Below are 21,727 nucleotides of genomic sequence, written 5' to 3' on the forward strand. Positions count from 1 at the left end.
AGCGTGGCAAGCGGGTACTTGGAGTCAAGGCGATCTGGCCCCACCTCCGGCAACTTGTGTGACCTCTGGACCTTAGTCTCCGTATCTGCAAAAGGGGAATCAGACGCCCCAGTCGTAAGGATTAAAAGATGATGCGCACAAAATGCTTGTCGGAGGGGCGCCTGGGTGGCACAGTTAAGCCTCGGAGCTTCCGATTCTGGATCTTGGTTCGGGTCATGGCCTCACGGTTCCTGAGTTCCTGCATCGGGCTCCGCGTTGATGGTGCGGAGACCGCTTGGGATTCTGTCTCTCCCCCTCTCTGCCCCCTCCCCACTCGTTATTATAAATAAATTTAAAAAAAAGAGAAAAACAAAACCCCAGATGCTTAACGGAGGACCAGGCACTGCTCAACCTGAAAACATTACTGTCCCACGAGGAGACGGAGGCCTGGAGAGGGGAGTCGCCCAACGTGACCTGAGGGACTCAGAGCGGACACGTGCCAGGGGCTCCCAGCCGGGGACCCGGTCAGCGGTACCACGTAGGAGACAGCCACGGCCGTGCCAGGAAAATATCATGACTTTATTTGCTCCACTGACAGAGGCTCTGGGGGCATTGGTAGCTGTCATGTGTACACGGGAGGTCTGAAGTTGGGGACGACAGCATTTCCCCGGCCGAGGGCAGGGAAGGCTGGGCCGGGCAGACCCGGGGCAGGAGCAGGACACCTGCCAGCCTCCGGGCTGCACGAGCGGCGGCGGTGGCGTCTCCGGAGACGGGTCCCAGTCGGTGGCTCAGAGGCAGGGAGATCGGCGTCCGGTGTGCGGACGGGCCCGCGCTACCTCGCGGGCCCGGCGGGCGGCGGCCAGGGCTGCTCGGCCAGCTCCCGCTCCAGCTGCTTGAAACGCTTCTTCGAGACCTTTTTGGGTCGGAGCCGCCGCAGGCAGGCTGGGAGGCACTGGTCCAGCACGCTCTGCGGAGGACAGGGAGAGGGTGGGAGGGGCAGCCGCGGCCGAGCCCACCCTGAAAGCCCCCCCTCCAGCCCCAACCCAGGGTGCGCCCCACCTCCAGCATGAAGGCCCCCACGAAGTTGCAGGCCACCAGGCCCAGCAGCAGCAGCTTGAAGCAGGTGTCAGCGATGTTCCTCAGCCCCAGCGGGCCTTGCAGGAGGCCAGGGACCAGGAGGAGGCCCACCAGGACGGAGCCCAGGAGCGCCAGGGCCATCAGGAAGGGCACTGGAGGGGGAGGGAGTCCGTCAGGCCGGTGGGCCCCTCCCCACTCCACCCACGCCAGCCCCGCCCTGCCCCGCGGCCGCACCGTTGGTGTAGAGCGGCCGGCGGAAGGGCGCCCCCTTGGACACAGCGGCGGCCAGGATGAGGTACTGGAAGCTGGACAGCGAGAAGACCACCGTGTTCTCGTAGTTGGGCAGGTTGTCTGGCGCGGGCACGGTCTTGTTCAGGGGCACGAACCTGGGGGCGCGAAGCCCGGGCTCAGGGAACGAGCGTGGAGGAGGGGGCAGGGCTGGGATTGGGGGGCGGACTCGCTACTCACCAGGGTTGGGCCACGGTCAGGAAGTAGCCCCCCAGCTGCACGCCGGCCACCAGGGCCACCTGCAGCAGGAGGCTGCTCAGCACGGGCGCACTGAGCAGGGCCCCCGGCGGCCGCGCCCGCCCCAGCGCCAGCGCCGGCCCCGTGCGGCTCATGAGCACTGCCACCGTGGTGGTGATGACCAGGTCGATGGCCAGGAACTGCAGGTCGCCCAGGTTGGTGTTGATCTGCCAGCAGGGGAGGGAGGGCAGAGGGGCAGGTAGCAGCGGGGGCACCAGACCTGCGCCCAACGAGTCCGATGGGAAGGGAATCGTTCCGCCCCAAACCTGATGGGGCGGCAGCGCCTTCCTGCCTCCGGGAAGCGCCTAGTCTGATGGAGAAGACACTGCACCGCCTTCGGGGAGCCCCTCTCCCGGTCTGAGGGAGAAGGCAGGGGGGCCTAAATCTGAGACGGCACGTTCCTCCTACCCACGGGGAGCTCCCTCCCAGGCTGAAGGGGGTGCTTCGGCTCTGCCCGTAGAGGACGCAGGTCCTGGTGGACACAGGGACAGAGGCTCGTACGAGATCTGCACTGCCCGGTGGGGTCACCTCCTTTCCATGGGGGTGAGCTGCGTGTGCTCAGAGCAGAGCGGGGAGATACCCCTCCGGGCAGGGTGTGACGGGTACAGCCAAGGTCTCGGCCAGGGCAAGCAGGGAAACAGGTGGATCCGTGGCGCAGCGACCCTGGCTCTCCGTCCCACGCCTGCCTCGGTCCCTGCCTGGATGGACTCTGCCTCAGTCTCCCTCGGGCATGGCAGCTCCCGGAGGGCAGGCGTGAAACGCCAGCACGGGACAGCCGCCCTCATTCTGTGGACCTACTGTGTGCCGGGCGCTGAGCTCGGCGTTGTGCGACCCAGGGCTCGGGAGTCGTCCAAGCCACACAGCCAGAACGTGGCAGGGCAGGATGGGAGGCCGCACCGTCCATTCCAGAACCCGCTGGGCTCCCAGCCACGCTGCCGAGCGTCCAGGCCGTGGGCCTGCTCTGGGCGGCAAGATCACTACTCACCGTGTAGAGGATCAGGACGGAGATGAACTGGGTCAGGCTGTACAGAGCCATGTACTTGAAGACGCTGAACGACGTGTCGAGGGAACACCGGCCTTCCCTGGGTAGCAGGGTATGGGCATTAGGGGGCCTGGGCTGGGCCGACGGGCCCTGATGAGCCCTGGCCCACTGGCCCCTGCCCGCCTCACCTGATGACCATGGGCACACACTCGATGCTGGCCATGCTCGAGGTGAAGGGCGAGACCACAGAGGCCTCGGCCTGGGAGAGCGAGATGCCCACGTCGGCCGCCTTCAGGGCCCCACAGTCATTGGCGCCGTCCCCACACATGCCCACGCAGTATCTGATGCAGAGAGGTGTGCAGGAATGGCCGGAGCCGGTGAGGAGCCTCCGTGTCTGTGAAGTGACCCCTCTCCCCTCCCATGGGCTTGCTGGCAGAAGGTGGGGTTGGCCGGGTCCCTGCTGCCTGCATGGCACCCGGCACATGCTGAGCAGGGGCTCACCAAATAGGGGCAGTTACTGCTTCCGGCATCATGGACCCAGGAGAGCCTGCTTGGGTTTTCCCGGAGGGTGAGGATCATTCTTAATGCCTGAGGTGTTCATGCACCACCACGACCACCACGGACCAGCTGCCCCCTGCAGGTCCCACATGTACTCACTGAAGCTTCTGGAGCTCACAAACCAGCTCTGTCTTCTGCTCAGGAGCCATGCGGGCGAAGACAGTGCCCTGGACCAGGACCTGAGAGCACAGGGAGACAGGGGAGGCTGGGGCAGCTGTAGGGTGGGGGCGGGAGAGCCACAAGGAGGGAGGAGAACATGGGGAGGCGTAGAGCGACCAGGGGTGAGGCTTGAGGGCAGCCCTACCTTGGGCAGCAGCTTGGGGAAGTGCTTCATAAGGACACCAAAGGTGGACCCGCTGAGGGCCAGGTGGCTGGATCGGGGGTCTGGCTCCATGGTGCAGCTTGCGGCCTGGCCAAGATCCTGGGGGCCCAGGAAGCTCCGCTCAGCTTCCCCTGCCCACCCCGGAGAGCTGGGGCCTGGGTCAGGTGACGCAGGGGCGGGGTCATCGGTGGGGTGTGCGGCCGGAACCCCGGCTCTGCCTCACCTTAGCCCCGTTCGTAGCCGTGGAGGATTCTAGTGGCAGGAGCTCGAGGGAGGCAGGCTGGCCTCGCTCGGGGGGGGTGGCGTGGATGAGGACCAGACGCTCCTGGGGACCCACCATGCCGCAACCCTGGGCCACGGTGACGGCCGTCTGCAGGTTGTCCCCTAGGAGCGTGGGGACAAGGTCAGGGTCCAGGTGCTATCTGGGGGGCCGTCCTCACCCTGACACTTACAGATGGGAAAACTGAGGCCAGACACAGTGTGTCTATCACGGCTGGCTGGGTGAGCTCGGGCAGGTACATTAACGTCTCTGAACCCCACTTTCCTCTTCTAGAAAACCAGGTATCGAAGGGCTTAGGGGAAACTGGGCACCCGGGTTTCAAGTTCCACATACACTACTTGGTGCTGCTGGACCTTGCTGGCAGGTGTGCGTGCGTGCGAGGGTGTGCATGCGAGGGTGGGGAGGACCAGGACGAGGACGCAGACCTGCTGGGCTCCTCCGTGTTGCCCTGGCTAGAGTCTTTCCTTCCTTGCTCCATGAAATCGTCACCACTTTCGAGGCTGACATAACTTCCCCCATTTCCTACAGGTGGAGCTGGAACTCGGGACTTGGAGCCAGGCTGGAACCCAGGCTGATCAGCACCACCCCGGGACTCTCTGGAGGTCATTCTACTCCCCTGAGTTTCGCCTGCCTCATCCATCGAATGGAGGGACAGTTACCCCCTGGGAGGGACGTTGTGAAGATCCACGAAACGTCTGAAAAAGCCCCGGCCTGAAGCGGGGGTCCGAAAAGAAGGGACGCGGCGTGCCCTTCCCTCTGCCCGGACGGGGTAGATTCTGCCCTCCTGACCCAGGCCCTGCCGCCCGGGGTACCTGTCACCATGACGGTGCGGATGCGGGTCCTCCGCAGAGCCCGGATGACCGGCGTGGTCTGCGGCTTCAGCAGGTTCCTCATGACGAGCAGCCCCAGGAGGCTCAGGTCCTGCTCCACGGTGTCCCTGGAGGGCGCCAGAGCTGGGTCAGAGGTCAGGCGGTGGCCAAGGCCCCTCTGCCAGCCACCGGGCAAGGACACCTTCCCAGGGCGCTGCCTACGCCTGGGCCTGGTGCGCAGTCCCCAAGGGGTGGGACAGGGGACGGTCCACCTGGTCAGTCGCTGAGCGGCCTCCAGGCTGGGCGCGATGGGCAGCGGCTTGCTGGCGAGGGCCACGACGCGGTAGCCGGCGGCCGTGTAGCTCTGCAGCATCTGGGCGAAGTCCGTGGGCACTGCCAGGGACAGGCAGGTGTCACCGGGCCGGGGTGGGGGCGGGGGGCAGGGCCAGGGGCAGAAGCTGGGTGCCCACCCCATTCCGGTCGGTGACCCGCCCCCTGCACCTGTCTCGGGGTCGCAGAGGCCTGCCACCAGCTCAGGGGCGCCCTTGACATAGGCCTCCGGCTGTGCGGCCCCCGGCCACGCCACCACCACGTCCATGCGCTGCAGGGCTGACGAGAACGGGAAGCGGCTGAGGACGCTGACAGGTGCCGGGGGCTCCTCCTGCAGAGTCGGAGGGGCGGCTGAAGGGCCGGCCTGTGGGGCCCACCCCGGCCGCCCCACGCCCCGCAGGCACACCCGAGACTCACCACGCCCTGCAGCTGGGGCTCCTGAAGCGGGGGTTTCATCACCGCCAGGACCTGGGCCCCGAATGCCGAGTCTGCGGCCGGCCCCTCCTCCAGGACCTGCGAGGCGGGCAGAGAAGGTTGGCATCTGACGGGCTGGGCACCGGCTTGGCCCCGGGGCGGCCAATCCTTGGCCCACGGAGGGAGGCGGCGCGGGATTCAGATCGGATTCGAGGAAGACTCCCTCCACGGGAGACTGGATGGAACGGGAAGTCACGAGCACGGGCTTTGGAGTCGGATGGACCCAAGTTCAAACTCTGGCTTTGCCACTTACAAGCTGCAGGGTGACCTTGGACAAGTTATTCCAAATCTCCCTCAGCCCGGTCCTTCCTCCCTGTGAGGCAGGTTTGAAGCTTCCTTCCTGGGCTACAGGAGGAGCCCGAGACAAGGCCTGTGCAGCGGAGCGCTGGCACACAGTAGGTGCTCGTGTGTGGCCTTGGCCACATTGTCATTAATGACGGTGGCGCACTGGACGCCACCTGAAGTCCTGGAACGGAGACCTGCTCCTCACCCAGCCAGTAGATTCCACCATCTTGAGGTCCATAGGGTCGCCCACCGGGGTGTCCTGGAGCCGGGTGAGGGCGTGGCAGGTGGCCAGCGCTCGGAGCAGGGGCCCCACGGGCAGGCGGCGGGGCTCCGGGACCAGAGGCAGGAACGCCTGCCCTTTTAGGGGCACCACGCCCATCACATCCAAGCCGTCCTCCGTGAGGGTGCCCGTCTGCAGGGGGCAAGGGGCAGGCCAGTGGTGAGTCCTCGGGTTGAGCCGCGTGCGGCTGTGCCGGGCGTCCACGCCCCAGAGTCGCCCTCCCCAGCCCCCACTTCCTCTGTCTGGCACCACTGCCTCCGGGTCCCCACCCGAGGCCCCTTTGCGACCCTATCACCCATCCGATGCGGTGCCAGGAAGGGGCCCTGCCACACGCAGCGCTCGGTGTACCTGCTGAACGGGTGAGCGAGGCAGGCGCCAGGCTGCACGCCCCAGGCTGTGTTCCCGCGGCCCAGGGACAGCCGGGGAGCTCTGTGAACACGATCAGCTTAAAACCTCTGCGGCCCCCGGTGCCCTCAGAATAATTAATGTCCAAACTCCTCCACGGGGCTCACCAGCCTCTGACGACCAGGGCGCCCCCCCATCTTGCCCTGCCCCCTTCCCCCCTGCTCCTCTTGCCTCAGGCACGTGGTCTGCTCAGCTCCTCCGGCCCTGCCCCGGTGGCCCAGCCTCCCAGAGAAGACTTCCTCACTGCCATCTCCCTGAGGGAGTGACCTCAAGTAGCACCCGTCCCATTACCCCGTTCGCTTCCTTCCCCAAGCCCCATCACATCATCTGCCGCTTTCTGGTGGGGGGACATCGCCGTGGGGTCTCTGCTGGGCCTCAGCGCTGAGAGCAATACAGGGGAAAAGCCTGAATGATCTCGGACAGCTCATCCGCCAGGCCGTGAGCTTGACGCGGCTGGGACCTGGGTGGGGGCTGGGGGGTGGTATCTCTAAGGGTCTCCTCCCCAGGACGGGATCTGGCACCAAGCAGGCCCTTGGTCAGCGCTGCCGAATGAAACACGGGTGCGGAGGCCTGGCCGTGGCGCCCGGGCCCCCTGCCCTGCGGCCCCCACCTTGTCGAAACACACCAGCTGGAGCTTGCCCCCCAGGTTGATGCGCAGCGGGTGGATACAGAAGATACCCTGACTCCGGAGCCGGCTCTGGGCGTAAAGCGTGCACACGGTCATGGCGGCTGGCAGGGCGGGGGGCACCACGACCGTCACCAGGTCCAGAGCGCGGATCACGATCTCATTCAGAGGCACCTGGCGGGAGGCACCGTGAACGCCAAGGGCCAGGCCGGCCCCGGGTCCCCGCTGCCGGGCCCCACCCGGCGCCCCGAGACTCACCCGGTTGCGGTGAAGGACAAAGATGCTGTAGATAGTGCCGAGGAGAGCTGGGGAGACAGCAAGGGACTCAGCGGGATTTGGGACGGGATGTGGGACGTCCCACCAGCAGAGGGGAATGCAGGGGGACGCTCACCCAGGACAGAGAGGGCGGCCACAAACTTCATGCTGTGCCTGTAGAACTTGAAGCTGATGGGCCGGGGATGCAAGATGGAGCTCACCAGGCCCCCTTTGGCTGTGCAGAACCCTGGGGGGAGCCGGGGAGGCCGAGGGTCAGGACGGGTCCTCTCGGCCCCTCCCCTCCACCACCGCGCCTGGGGGCTGTGAGATGCGGTGCTCCCAGGATTAGGAATCATCCGGTTTGGGGGTCCTCGTGATGGCCCGGCGCTCGCAGGGCTCAGTAAAACCGGAATGAATGCACAGTTATCTATAAAGGGGGTGGTTTCACTTAAAATTCAGGTATGTGGCTTGTGCTGAAACACTCAGACCTGGTGACCCCGGGTCCCATTCCCACACGACAAGAACCTGCCGGCGTCGTACGGGGCTGCTCCCTTCCGGAGGGGTGGGCTCCTCCTTGCTGGCCACATCCCTGCCCACATCAGCCAACCCCAAGTTGGCAGTGGGACTTGTCTCGGGTCCCACGGTAGGACAGCAGCGGAGATGGCCCCCGCCCTGCCCGGTGTCACGAGCCCAGCATCCCTCCCTGCGTCCCGGACTCCCACCTGTTCGAGTCACCACCGCCAGGACATGGGGTCCAACAAAGGCCCGGGCCTGCAGGACGAGGGTCCCACAGAAGAGCGTGTGCCGCCGGTGGGTCTCGGGGCAGTAGGGCACCGGTCCTTCCGGCAGGGCCGTCTTCAGCACTGGAACGCTCTCCCCTGGAAGGGACGCGGTACGAAGCTGGTGAGGGCGTCCCATGCCACTCCTTCCCGCCGACCAGAGCGAAGCACAGAATTGTTTCCTAAAGCCCTAGGTCTCATTTAACTCTGGGAACCATGTGTGCGGAAACCACTGCTCCCACTTTACACGGAGGGACACTGAGGCTGAGAGAGGGCAAAAGACCTAACAGACACAGCCAGGCAACCCTGGAAGGCCGTGTGCCAGCCAGGTACCGGGACCCCTCCCGCGGGGAAGATGGGAAAGCGGGTGTGCACTCGTGTCCACATAGTGGGGGGCAGGGGGTGGGGAGGATGTTCTCATTCTGCTGGAATTATTTCATAACAAGCTGTACTTCTTTTATAACTCAAGCCAATAAACCACAGGGTGGGGCGTGGGGACTAAACCTCTACAAAGCCCCGAGCATGCTGTCCGGCAGAGTAGTAATCTTTTTTTTTTTAACGTCCATTTATTTTTGAGAGAGAGAGAGCACAAGCTGGGGAGGGGCAGAGAGAGAGAGAGAGGGAGACACAGAATCTGAGGCAGGCTCCAGGCTCTGAGCCGTCAGCACAGAGCCCCACGTGGGACTCGAACCCACCGACATGTGAGATCAGGACCTGAGCTGAAGTCGGAGGCTCAACCGACTGAGCCACCCAGGCGTGCCCCGAGGGTCAATCTCTTACTGAGTGCCTGAGCGTGTAGGATTAGCAAGTGCCGACCCGACCCCCGGGGTTGTGACTTGAGCACAAAAGAAAAACCTCAATGTCCCCATGCGGGCAGAGGGGCCTGCTGGCAGGGGAGGAAGACCCGGAGGACTGACCTGTCAGAGAGCTCTCGTTGACCATGCACTCCCCAGCCACCAGGGCAGCGTCGCAGGGCACCAGGCCGCCTTCCTGGGGCAGCACCAGGCAGTCTCCAGGCACCAGCTCGCTGGAGTCCACCCACTCCTCCTCTGTGGGCAAGCGGAGGGGGTCTCAGCACGGCCCAGGGCGCCCCAGGGCGCCCCCCCCACCCCCTCCCTTCCCCAGCACTCACCTCCCCCGGGCCGGCACACGCACACCCGTGTGGACAGCTGCACCATGTCCCTCAGAGTCTGGCTTTGCTGCGGGCAGGGGGACACGCGGGGAGTGGGTGGGCGGTGGCCCCCTTGGGGACCCGCCTGCCCTGCCCCGGCCCCCTCACACCACTCACCTTTCTGGTCTTGTAGAGCGACAGACAGATGGAGGCGGTGGAGATGAACAGTATGCAAAGGGCATATGAGTAGTAGCGGTCCGCCAGCCACAGCCCGATGCTGAAGGCCTGGAACCCATAGTAGGGGTTCAGTGCCTGGGGGAGGGGCGGGGAGGCAGCATCAGGGCCCGTGACACCGGGCCAGCGCAGCCCCGGGCGGGGCCGTTTCCCTGCTCAGCCCCATCCGGACAGCTCTCGAGCCCCCGGCTTCTCTGCTCTAGGGAGGACGCGGGCATTTCCATGCCAGGCCCCTGCTAAGCACCACATCTGGGTACCATCCGATGGTGATGACAATTCCACGGGGTGGATGCTACCCTCACTCCATTTTGCAGACAAGGAAACTGAGGCACAGTAGGGTCAAGTCACTTGCCCCAAACCACACAGCTCCCGAGTGGCTGCCTGGGGTTTACATCGGGCCAGACTCCTGAAGTCTGTCCCCCTTCAGGGGCGTCTGCCTCTGGCTCAGAGGGCTCAGATCCCTCAGAGGGATCCCTTTGTCCCCTATGCCGTGTCACCCCTCTGAAGCCTGGGTTCTTTGCATATGAACCGAGTGTCCCTACTCCACGGCTGCCAGACGGTTAAAGCGGCTTAAGCACAGAGAGTCACGGCTCTCACCCACAGGAGAAGCCCAGCCCCTGTGGCTTTGCCTCCGGGCCTCTCTTCCCAGCCTCAGCCTGGATCAGAGCCTCCAATTCCTGGCCCTGAGCTGATGGGGCTGGGTCTGAGATGACTCTCCCCTGTGGAGAAGGGGACGGCTGCTCTGGTCTGCCACTGGAAAGTGGCCCAGAGAGGCCAAGTCCCCGGCCAGGGTCACATAGCCCATCCAGGCCAGAGCTGGGGCGAGGCCCAGGGACAGCCCTACCTCGTCCACCAGCAGCTGGGGATAGGACTTGACCGGCACGCTGATCACGTTGGGGCCATAGATGGTCTTCCTGCGAGAGAAGTGACGAGGCCAAAAGATGGAGGGGGGGAGTGGCGGCCGGATCCTCCAAGGGCGACAGAGGTCCTCATCTCACAGCCAGGGAAACCGAGGCCCAGAGAAGGCCACACTCAGGGGAGCAAGACAGGGGTCCCCAAGAGCGCAGGGAACCTCTGGTCCAGGGCAGCACCCACCTCACGGCTTGCTCCTGGAGGCTGAGGCCGGAGCAGGAGCGGCGGACGTCGTCACAGGTGCGGCCGTGGTCCAGCAGGCTGCGGGGGGCGGGGGGGTGACTCAGATGGGTGATGGGACCCGGGCGCCCTGCAGGCCAGGGACTTGGGGCTCCAGGTCCCTTCTGGCCCACTGAGCTCCTAGGAGGAGGCAGGTCCCTCACAAACTCTGGGCTTAACTTTCTCCTTCCATCCCTCTGACTGGCCCCAAACTACCTCGCCGAGGAAGAACAAAGAGAGATGATTGATAATATTTAATAGCGACAAGAACCACTCTTATTTAGTGACAGGAGCATCATTTACAATGATGACGCCTTCGTCAAGCGACTCAACCTCTCTGTGACTCAGTTTCCTCCCCTGCGGAATGGGGATGGTGACAGCACCCGCCTCACAGGGCTACTGGTGGAATAAAATAGAAGCCACGCAAAGCGCGTGGCTAGTCCCCGGCACCTACGTCGTGACGAACACGTCAGCCATTTGTGCTATTCTCCTCCTGTGGCAGAGGCTGGCCCCGTCCCCCCGTCCGCGGGGTGCCCACTTCTGCAGACACAGCTGGCACTGCAAACAGCTGTCTTCGCTGGCGGGTTGTTCCTGGCTGCGGGAGGGTGCTCCACCGCGAGCCGGGAAGCACCAAGGAATTCACGTCCGTGGCCAGGAGCCAGCCGCCAACACGGGTGGGGCGGGGGTGGGGGGGATGATGGGAAGTACCCCCAGCCTCCTCGCTCCTCGGGTGAGGGCACCCCGGGCTCCACACTGGCTCGAGAAGATCCCCAAGGGGACCAAGCTCCCTATGATACCTCCTGCACCCCCCACACCCCCCAGTGTTCCTGGGATCACCTTAAGATGTGTTGTGATCTCCCATTTCTCTAGGTGGCAGAGCAGGGACGAGACCCCAAATGGAGGGTCCCAGTCCAGAGCCTCAGGTCTGATTTGGTGTCACCCCCTTGGCCCGAGGCTGAGCCAGACTTTACGTGAAGCTTACAGATTTCCCCCTCAAGATAACCCTAGGAGGCATGGATTCTCTTCATGTCCCGGTTACAGGGACCCTGAGGCCTGGAGAGACTCGCTCACGCCGCAGGGGACCAAGGCACAGAGCTGCAGGGAGCCCGCCGGGCCACCTCATGCCACCCCTCCCGCCCAGCCCAGCATCGGCGTGTGCGCGCCGGCCTTGACCCCTACCTGACTTGGCAGAAGGCCTGTTGGCTCTCGATCCAGACGTAGCGCTGGCCCCGGAAGAGGTAATATCGCAGCTTCCGCTGCTGCATGGGAGAGAGAAGAGGCTGGAAAGCAGCCCCAAGAGGAGCTGGGGGGTGGGGAGGGCAGGGGTAGAGAGGCCAGAGTCACAGGAAAGAGGGAGGGAGGCCTGGATGTGTTAAGGTGCTCAGCCGGCATCCGGGGCATTTGGGACAATGGAACCGGAGGTGCCTGGGGAGCGTGGAGTCCAATCCATCGCTGTATAGAGCGTGAAAGTGAGACCCAGGGACGGGTAAGGACTTGTCCGGACCCAGCTGTCCACTCACTGCCTCTTCGTTCCTGCAGAACTGGGTGGTGTCCTTCCATGCACCCTCTGGCACTGCCCCCACAGCCGCCTGGCTCCGGCCGTCCTCCGCCTGGACCTGGGCAGGCAGCTCCAGGCTGGGAGGGGTGTGGGGGTTACCGCGGCACTCTGGAACGTTCCAGCACCACCCCATCCCCACGGAGCCATGGTCCCTCCCGGGGGTGCACGGCACCAGGGTCAGAGCCTTTGTGGGAGGAGGCCAGTGGGGAGCAGGGGCTTCTGGGAAGGGTGATGGGCTGCCTCACCTGCTCTCACTGATGGCCTCAGTCTGCACCTGCACAGTATACAGCTGCCACGAATTATCCTGGAACACAGAGGTGTGGACTTGGTCTCAGAGGAGACTCCTCCCTTCCCAGGCCCCACCCTGCCCACCCTGTGGCCCCTGCTGGAGAAGGCAGGGATCAAGGACGTAGATGATCCTCCTCTCAGGAGCCACCTAACCTGTCCCTTCTACCCACTGCTCAGACGGGAAAGCTGAGGGCCAGAAAGGACAACCTGTGTAAGGTCCCACAGAGATTCCGGGGCCGGATCGGGCTGAGAACCAGAGCAGGATCCATCGCCTTCCTCCCCCTGCATCGGACCCTCTCCAGCGCCAGACCCACCCCACCCTCTCCTCTGCCCCTGCCGGCCGGGACTCACCTCTTTGTCTCTTATTTCGATGACGAGTGTTTCGGCGCGGGCCAGGTTGCAGGGCCGGAGCCGCAGCCGCACCCGCCACACCGGCTTCCAGCGGAACAGCAGCAAAGGGACCCCTGCCATCATCCAGACCACGATGTGATAGCCTATGACCCTCCATGGACTGCCACAGTAACCGCTGAGCCTCTGCGGAGACGCCGACAGAGAAGGCCGAGGTGGGGGCGGGGCGGGCTAGAGGAGGAGCCGGGGGTCTGGGGGGCCCACCTGCCCACACCCGCCCACGTACCACGGATGAAACTGAGGAGCTGAGGGGATCTACAGATGTCTCTATCGTCAGGGTCCCATAACCGGCGGGCGTGCTGCCCACGAGAGGGCTGCTGTCTGTGGGCACAAAGGAGAGAGGTCATGGCCGGGGGAGCTGGGGGGGCTCCTCCTGCTCCTATGTTTCTTTAAACATGACAAGCATTGTCATTTTGTGGCCCCTACAGAAGCCGCGGCTGTTTCCATGCAGCCGCTGTGGTCAAAAAGGAGCCGGCGTGGCTGTTTTCCCTGACGGCCACGGTTCTGTTTGCCTGCAACAGTAACTGTAGTTACTGCAGTCTGTAACTGACCTGCAACATTTTGGGAAAAGACAGTCCCCGCTGTCCCTGCCAACTCTTGGGTACAGAGCCCTTTGCTAAAACTGGCATGTTTCCAGAGGTCAGGAGAAACGTTCCATGGGTGGGGTCTCGCATATAGTTGTTACCAGAAGGAGGCTCTCGAGAACTCGCCTGCTGAGACCAAGGACCCGTCCGGAGGGGCAGATGGGAGCGGGCTGGACACGTGTACTGGAAAAGACCTGTGTGGTGCTTTGGGTCCTCGCCCTGAAAGGCTTAAGGTGTCAGTACCAGCACCAAAGGCAGTCAAACCTTGATGCTGAGGAGCACAAGAAGGGGACCATAAGCTTATTCAAGACAACTGTAGTCACAGCTGTGCGAGACGAAGGTTCTGGCGTGAGTGAAGTGGCGCTTTCCGTGCGTGGGGTTCCTGGGGTCAGGACCGCGACGGAGCACAACCCCCTCAGGACCTGGCTGCCCCCAGGTTTCCTGGCAGCGTCTGATTCTGAAGACGCTGGAGACGCCAGCTTGTTGCTGATGCTGTGTTCAGAGTGAGGTCTGCTGGGGCGCCTGGGCGGCTCGGTCGGTTAAGCCTCCGACTTCGGCTCAGCTTATGACGTCACGGTTCGTGGGTTCGAGCCCCGCGTCGGGCTCGGCGCTGACAGCTCGGAGCCTGGAGCCTGCTTCCGATTCTGTGTCTCCCTCTCTCTCTGCCCCTCTCCCGCTTACTCTCAAAAATACACATTAAAAAAATAATAATAATAATAAAGTGAGGTCTACAAAGCCGTGTCTGTGATTAAGCTCCCCTAATTCCCCTAGTGTTTCTCTCCCAACTGTGAACCCATAACCACCCGGCCTGACCAATAAAAGACTGAGGTAAAAAGCATCGCTGTTTTATAAACTGGTCTGACGGATCTAAGAGCAGTGATCTGGCTGGTTCTCACTCACCATGTCGAGCTCCTTTGTGCGTCTGGCTCTCTCTGGCTGGGTGTCGGCTCAGAATGGGGTGGGGGACAGGCCCTGGGGGGGAGGCACCCTGAGCTCACACCGCCCTCACACATCTAGCTGGTAGCTTCCTGGGAGCTATGTGCCCCTCTTTTCCGTCTGGTCCCCACCCTGAGGGCAGGGATCAGGGCTGCTCCTCCTTGGTCAACTCCCGTGCCCGGCAGAGTCCTGGCAGCGAGGAGATGCTGAGAAGCCAAGACGTCAGGCCCGCCTCTGATGGCAGCCAGGAAAGGGGCCTCCACTGCAAAGGGGAACTGGGGAGGGGTGAGGGGAGGGAGGAGCCCAGCCAGTGGGGGGGGTGGGGTGGGCAGAGAGGAGGGTTCAGCTGCAAAGAGCAGATGCTGTGTCCCAGCTGAGCAGTTACCAGGGTTCCTTAACCTCTGCAAAGGGAGGGCTATCACCCCCATTTTACAGATGGGAGAACTGAGGCTCAGAGAACAGCACTAGGTGGCTCTACTGCAGAAATTCTGTTTACTTCTGTATCCCCAGCTGTAGAACTGTGGTCCTGGCAGGGCGGGCAGGCAGTGAATGTTCCAGGGCTGCAGATGGGGTGGGCTCACGGCTCCCGCTGTCAGGCAGCCTTTGTGGGGTTCAGACATGCAGGTGCCTGGGCCCCTCCCCAGACCTGCCGGAGCAATGGCAGGAGCCTCTGGAAAAGCTCGCTTAGAGGGATGGGAGGGCCGGGCGGGTGGGGGCGGGCTGCAGGTTTCCCAAGCTCCCGTCCTTTCCCCTCCCCAGAGGAGCCCTGCACCGCCCTGGCCTAGAAGTTTCCACCAACGAGCCCAGAGTGTCCCAGGACGCTGCCACTGTCATAAACATCCCCAGCCCCTCAGCTGCTCTCTCCCCACACACCTGGGCTTCTGGAGCTTTCCAAACAGCCAACGCCTCCGAAGGCCCATTGTACACACATACCCTCTGCTCCTGGCCCTTTTTACACGGTTGACACAATAACCCTGCCATGGGAGCTCAATTATTAGCCCCTTTCTATAGAAGAAAAGGAGGCTCAGAGAGGTTAAGTCACTTGGCCAAATCACACAGCAAGTACACGGGAGCGTCGGGATGCAAGTCCTGGCAGGCTGACTCCAGGGTTTTCTCCCTCTGCTGGACCACCCGAGGACACCCTGAGGATTGGGGCCACGGGTCCCCATCAGGCCACGCAGATCTCCTACCCCAGCCCCCATATCGCCACGTAACGACGGTGATAATAATGACTATGGTAATGACTATAAAAAGAGCAGCCAACAGCCAATAAGCACTTCCCGGGTGACAAGACCCACTGGGAGCATCCCTATGAATTAGCTCCTTTACCCTCCAGCAACGCGAGGAGGCCGACTCATTTTTCTCATTTTATAAATGAGGGAACTGAGGCTCGGAGGGACAGAGAGCCCCAGGTAAATGATGGAGCCAGGAAGCTGGAGCCAGATCCTGTGTTTCGGGGGCCCATGTGGGCACTTTCAGAGACCAGGGCTCATGGCCTGCACCTCCCTAGGCCTCTCTGAACCTGATGAGTCAACAACCAATTAAGCCCCACAAGCCCCACCTCCAGCCAGTCCCTCCCCTGCCCTGTCCACTTGGCTGACTCAGAACACAAATGGAGCCTCAGCTCAGGGACAGGGACACACACACACACACACACACACACACACACACACACAGCCTGGGTGTCTGGCCGGCAACAGAGTCTCAAAGCCGGAAGGGCAGGAGGCCAGGTCAGCCTTCTTCCCTGGGGTTCACACAGGTCCCAGACCAGGTCTCCTGAGATGGTCCCTTTCACTCTCTGCTCCCAGCCCAGTCCAGCTTGTGAGTGAGGCTTAGCAGAGCATCACTTCCTTCCCTTCCCGACAGCAGCCTGCAGATGACACACAGCGGAGGGCCCTCTGCTATCTGGTGTGGCCTGGGGGTGGTGATCACTAGGGTTCCGGGCCTGGAGGAGGGGGGGCAGAGAAGCAGGCATGTGGGGCAAGTGACACAGCCTGGCAAGCTGGGTTCGCAGGTCCTTGGCCACCCAAAAAGCCACAGTCTTCTCTCGCCCCACTTCAAAAGGGGACAGTCCCAGTTGCTACCAGAACCCCAGCCATCTCTTCTGCCAGACAACTGCTCCCCGAGTGGGGCAGGGTGGGGAGTTTCTCCTTTAAGGCTGATCTCGGCTGGTCCTAGGTGTAAGGGAAAGAGAGAGCATCTTGGGGTGATAAGGGGTTGACACAGGCCGGGCATCGTTCCGTGGGCTTTATACACATTAACTCACTCAATTCCTCACCACAACTCTATGAAGAGGGGACTCCTTTTATCCCTATTTTACAGATTAGGAAACTGAGGCCGGGAGGGGTGAAGTAAGTTGCCCAGACGCCACAGAGCCGGTGAGCGGCGGGATCCGGATCCAGGCGGTCTCGCGCAGGGGTCCGTGCTTTTTTTTTTTTTTTTTTTTTTTAATTTTTAAGCTTATTCATTTATTTTGAGAGAGGCAGAGACAGTGTGAGTAGGGGAAGGGCAGAGAGAGAGAGAGAATCCCAAGCAGGCTCCGCACTGTCACCACAGAGCCCGATGCAGGGCTCAAACGTATGGAAACGATGCATTTGAACCGATCATGAACCGCGCCGAAACCGGAGAGTCGGACGCTCACCCGACTGAGCCACCCAGGCGCCCCTAGGGTCCGCGCCCTTAACCACTGCCCTACCGTCCTCACAGCTGTCTTCGTCCCAGCCCCTGGCTCCCTTACAGGCAAGCTGTGTTTTGTGAGGCAAGCACCTTAACCTCTCTGGGCTTCCATTGCCCCTCTCGGGGAGCATAACCCTGACCAGCTGGCACATGAGGAAGCGAGAGTAGCCACCACCCAGGGGTGTCTAAAGTTCCTGAAGCGTGGCCAGTACACGTGGCAGAGGCTGGCTTCCCTGCCACGGAAGGGCTCTGCCCTATTTCTCAGGCTCCCCTCTACTTTCCCATCACCCCGTCTGAAACCCACAGTGTCCCCTGCTCCCCGGTGCACACTCAACAGCCTCTCCGGGCTAACTGCTCAGCTGGGGATGGGGAAGAAGCCTGCAGCACGCCGGGCCACCCAGAGCGGGTCGCTTCGCTGATCTGGTTTCATCCTGCAACCATCCTGCCATTTACCCCACTTAACAGGTGCGAAGGCTGAGTCCTGGGGAGGCAGTTTGCCCACCGACTTGTCGCAGCTGGAAAGGATCTGTCTCGCTCCCCCGTCCTCTCTGTCCGCCTCAGCCACACCCACTGGCAGCCATCACAGCATCAGGCCTGCCCGGGCGTCCCCCTCCGGCTCACAGTGCCTGGCACGAGGCTGGGACTCTGGAACCGTTTACTGAACGAACGAACGGCCGAGGCACGCCTGCACGTCTCGCTGACATGACAGCACCGGCCCCTGCCTCCGGGCCAGTCAGCTGCCAGGTGCAGAAGTACGGGCCTCGTCTTGAAGGGCCCTGCCAGAGATCACCCTGTGCCACCCTCGTTTGCTCGCTTCCCCCAGGCCCCAAACACCGTTCCCTCTGGGCAGTTCTTCCTGGTGCCATCACACACCCCTCCTTTCAGGACGGGATGCTCTCCCAGTCAACCTCGGGAGGAAGGAAGGAAAGAAAGAGGGGCTTGGAGGAGGAAGTCAGATCTATGGAAAAGTCTAGCCTAGAAAACTCTGGTCTTCCAGCAAGATCAAGCCTAGGGCACTCTCTCCCTCCAGCAGGACACTTGTCGAGACACTGGCAAGTGCCTGTTGATCTCCTGTCACATCTCAGCTCCCCAGGAGTGGCACAGGAGGATCAGGGCAGTATCTGATCTCTTTCAGTATCACTAGCTCAGGCTGGCCCAGAGCGGTCTGCGCGGTGCGGGATGAGAATACTTTTCAGGATGATTCGGTTGCTCTTCTGAATAACAGTGACTGAGGGGCAATTATCATCTCATTTTACAGTAGGGAAAACTGTGGAACAAAGCTTCAAGATGCCTCGCCCAGAGACCTACAGCTCGAAAGGGCAGAAGCTGGACACGAGTGGGTCTGCAGGAACACATTCCTCTTAGCTCATCCTCGCAGCCGCACCGTGAAAGCGATGGATTTGGATCCCATTTAAAATGAGGCACAGAGAGGTTGATGAATATGTCCACAGTCACACAGATATGGGTGGTCAAGACTAGACTTGAACCCAGCCTGACTCTGCAGCCCCCGGGGCAATGCCACCAGCACTCCAGAGTGAAGGGGCTGCAAAGCCATCTGAGAACCTCTCGTTTCCTGCGGAAGCCCCAGCTTCCTGCTGGTGACCTGGCAGTGGCCCAGGGCAGCAGCGCTGCCTCCTCCTGCACTGTGCTTCCCCTGTGGCCAGAAGCTCCTCTCCTCTGCCAGGCTAGGGGGGAGAGGAACAGCCTGCTAGTAGTAATCCGATCTTCGGGTCTGGTGTTCAGAGGGTATCTTTCCCCAGCTTTCCCCCTTCCTCACCCGCTGGTGCACTCCCAGCTTCCGGTGGGCTGGCAGCGGTGGTTGGGGAGAGAGGTGGGAGGTGGGGCGGAAGAGCCCAGAACTGAGCCTTCTGCGGCTGTACAGGATGCTCGACCTTTGGTGGGCCCTCTGCTGAGGCCTGAGTGACTGACATGGAGATGAGACCTCCCCCCTCCCGGAGAAGAGCGGCCCCTTCTCAGCAGGTGGGATTTAATTTATACTCAGAAAAGGGTGGGCTTGGGACACGTGGTCTGGGAAGGGTAACAGGCAGGGTGTGGTCCTCGGACCCGGGGTGTTGACAGGCTTCCTCTGGAGGCCTGAGGCAGGAGTGGCATTTTGTGTCCAGGGCACTCTGACCCAGGGACTCGGGAGCCTGGCGTCTCCAAACCCATTCATTCATTCATTCTTCATTCATACAAGAGGAGTAAGCACCCAGAGGCCCCGGATGCGGCGGCGTCCACGCATCTTCCCCATACATGCGGCCTTTCCGCCGCCCTGGACATCCGTCACTGCGGGAGGGAGTCCAGTGGGAGTGGGGCATCTCCCCGCGCCCCTTCCCCGAGGGCCGCCAATCACCCTCGTGCACAGCGCCCAGGGCTGCTGGAAAGCAGGGAGGCGACGGTTCCGCGCGGCGCCATCCCCGGGCTCCTGGCCTCTCTGGGAAGGGTCCCCGCGCCGACTCCCCCAGGAGGGGGCCGGGATGGGCGCGGGCATGCCTCCGGAGGTCGTTCCCCTGGCCTGCGAGCCTGCGGTGGGGGTGTCGCGCCACGGCAGGCGCGACGACAGGAGGCCCAGGAGGCCCGGGGACCGCGCCCTGTTCGGGGAGGCCCCAGCCGCGGACTCACCTGCGCTCATGCCGGCTCCTCGCGCTCATCGCCGGCCCCGGCGCTGCGGCCCGTGGCCCGGGCCCGGGCGTCGCGATGCCCCGCGGCGGGGGCGCGAGGCAGGAGGCGGGAGGCGGCGGGGGGTGGGGTGCGGGGCAGAAGTCCGGTGGCGCGAAGTGGTCCGAGGCACCTGCACGGGAGCCGGCTGCCGGCGCGGCTGGGACGGTGCCGCAGTCGGGGTGTGCGCGCAGCCAAGCCCCGCCCGGCCCACTGCGGCCCCACGTCCGCCCCGCGCGCGGGCTGCCGGGACTTGTAGTCCGAGCCGTCTCCGCCGCCCGCGTAGAGGCGGATCCACCTCCCGAGATACACAGACCCGGAGGAGGGCGCCGGTGGGGCGGGGGGGGGGGGGGGGGGGGGGGGGGGGGGGGGGGGGGGGGGGGGGGGGGGGGGGGGGGGGGGGGGGGGGAGGTGGGTTCCGACAGGGACCGTCAGGAACTCCGACGGCCAGTCCTCAGACACGTGAACACACGGACACACACTCAGAGATGGTAACCTTCAGACACACAAACACCAGTGCACAACACCCCTCCCACTCCACCCAGATTCACACACAGAGGTGTGACATTTAGAGAGAGGACAGCAGCCCTCAGGCGCACCCACACAGACGCACACACAGAGGCAGGGCTCTGTTTCAGGGAAACAGGACAGCTCTGGCCCAACAACACACAGGTACACAACAACCTCAGATACACGCATACAGAGTCACACACAGAGGTGACACGTAGAGACAACACACACATACGCAACGGTGATGTGATGCTCAGAAACACAGCTATGACAACCCCCTACCAACGCGCGGCACGCACAGAGTGGGCCCCAGATACTGGTCAAGGGCTATGCAGGCTGGGTCAAGCTGGCCTCCATCTTTTCCAGGCTGGGTGACCTTGGGCAAGTCACTTGACTCTCTGGGCCTCCCTTTTGAACCTACGGGATGCCAATGACATTAGCGATACCTGCTTTCACAGCGTTGTGAGGCTCACATGAGGAAAGACATCAAACACTTGGGACAGTAGCTGGCACGGCTCGCTAAATGTCAAAGAAGGAAGACACACCCGCCCAGAGACTCACACGGTCAGATACGCCCCTCAGAGATAGGCGTGGGCACGGGGAGACTGCAGCGATGCACGAGAAGCCTCTAAAATGCCGGAGAAATAGCGGAGGTATAACCCAGGCCTCAGAAGCCTCACCTCATGACTGCGGATACACCTGCACAAGTGGGACGCACGGAGGCCTCATACCTGTATGCAGCTTGTGACACTGCCAACATGGCGTCCCCTGACCCTGGGGTCGGTGGCTTCTGGACCAAGGACCTCCAAAGGCAGAGGGTGAGCCAGAGACCCCCAGGGTCTGGAGTAAATCAGGGAACGATCATATCAGGGCCGAGGATGGGACCTGTCATCTATCCAATATGTTATCTATCCAATTGTCATCTACCCAATATGACCTATGGCGTGCCAAGCAGTTCTAGAAGCTGGGAACACGATGGTGAATAAAGCAGACACGGGGAACAGCCAAAGGCAGGCAGAGGAAAACTTCCAACAATTGCCTGTCATGGAAAGGGCTGGAAGAAGCCAGAGCTCCGATGGGGGTTTATGGTGTAGGGTGGACTCCAGAAGGGAAAGAAGGGAAGGCCTTGACAGTGTCTGAAACAGCAAGAGCTCGATACGTCCATTTGCTAAAGGGACAGATGTTGGCAGGACCCTCTCATGGGTGGGACGAGAACGTGCAGGAGTATGGAATCAGCTATGCTCCAGGGTTCAGTTCTGAGCAGATGGGGGACAGTGGAGCCACTTACCGAGCTGGGAGGCTGCTGGCCTAGCAGCTTGACTGCCTGGGGGACGAGGCTGGCTTCACTCAGTTCAGATAAGTCCTGTGTCATCTGCCGATGACATTTCCAGTGCGGGCAGGCTAACTTCTCACAGTCCCCATTTCTTCCCCCAGGGCTTAGCTCAATATGCCTGACGGACGTCCTCCTCGGGGAGCCCAGACCCCAACAGCAGGCATAGTGGCTGCGTGTGGAGAAGTGGCCTGCCAGGATGGCCTTGCCAAGAGGCAGTGTGGTCCTGGGGCTGGGGCTGAGCTGTGACACCTCTCCTGGGTTGGGATGTGCATCAGGCACTTTCTAGCTGTATGAGCTTACAAAAGTCACTTTCCCTCTCTGAGCCTCTTTCGTGG

The 21,727-nt window shown here is 62.6% G+C and overlaps 1 protein-coding gene and 1 non-coding gene across 7 annotated transcripts; one reads left to right on the forward strand and one right to left on the reverse strand.

Moving 5' to 3' along the window:
• Positions 1–537: 537 nt before the first annotated feature.
• Positions 538–19,789, reverse strand: ATP13A2 (ATPase cation transporting 13A2). 6 transcript variants are annotated; one of them, XM_043573874.1, is made up of 29 exons: positions 19,514–19,789; positions 12,922–13,016; positions 12,639–12,821; positions 12,245–12,303; positions 11,962–12,076; positions 11,621–11,700; positions 10,406–10,483; positions 10,155–10,224; positions 9,254–9,388; positions 9,098–9,164; positions 8,883–9,014; positions 7,909–8,064; positions 7,323–7,433; positions 7,190–7,236; positions 6,917–7,105; positions 5,827–6,033; positions 5,280–5,375; positions 5,034–5,193; positions 4,805–4,925; positions 4,536–4,660; positions 3,667–3,827; positions 3,426–3,542; positions 3,221–3,300; positions 2,752–2,904; positions 2,567–2,663; positions 1,525–1,748; positions 1,291–1,442; positions 1,039–1,208; positions 538–946 (listed from the first exon to the last, which is right to left on the reverse strand). In XM_043573874.1, the coding sequence occupies exons 1-29, from the start codon at positions 19,521–19,523 to the stop codon at positions 812–814; spliced, it is 3,525 nt and encodes a 1,174-aa protein (XP_043429809.1). In that variant the 5' UTR covers positions 19,524–19,789; the 3' UTR covers positions 538–811. The 6 variants fall into 6 exon arrangements, with proteins under 6 accessions (XP_043429809.1, XP_043429813.1, XP_043429810.1 ...); XM_043573878.1 differs by having other exon boundaries at positions 1,525–1,583; positions 9,254–9,361; positions 19,514–19,764; XM_043573875.1 differs by having other exon boundaries at positions 2,773–2,904; positions 19,514–19,764.
• LOC122482343 lies at positions 13,110–13,272 on the forward strand. Its single transcript, XR_006297130.1, has one exon. It is a non-coding gene; the product is annotated as a small nucleolar RNA SNORA16B/SNORA16A family (small nucleolar RNA).
• Positions 19,790–21,727: the final 1,938 nt, after the last annotated feature.

The sequence above is a fragment of the Prionailurus bengalensis genome, chromosome C1 (assembly GCF_016509475.1).
Source record: "Prionailurus bengalensis isolate Pbe53 chromosome C1, Fcat_Pben_1.1_paternal_pri, whole genome shotgun sequence".
Classification (NCBI taxonomy): Eukaryota; Metazoa; Chordata; class Mammalia; order Carnivora; family Felidae; genus Prionailurus; species Prionailurus bengalensis.

What these genes read in the sequence shown, in the direction of transcription:
- ATP13A2 (XM_043573874.1), bottom strand. An exon ending in TCGAAATAAGAGACAAAGAG is followed by an intron (nt 12,304 to 12,638) that starts GTGAGTCCCGGC and finishes TCTGTGTTCCAG; the next exon opens with GATAATTCGTGGCAGCTGTA. An exon ending in CTGACCGTGGCCCAACCCTG is followed by an intron (nt 1,443 to 1,524) that starts GTGAGTAGCGAG and finishes TCGCGCCCCCAG; the next exon opens with GTTCGTGCCCCTGAACAAGA.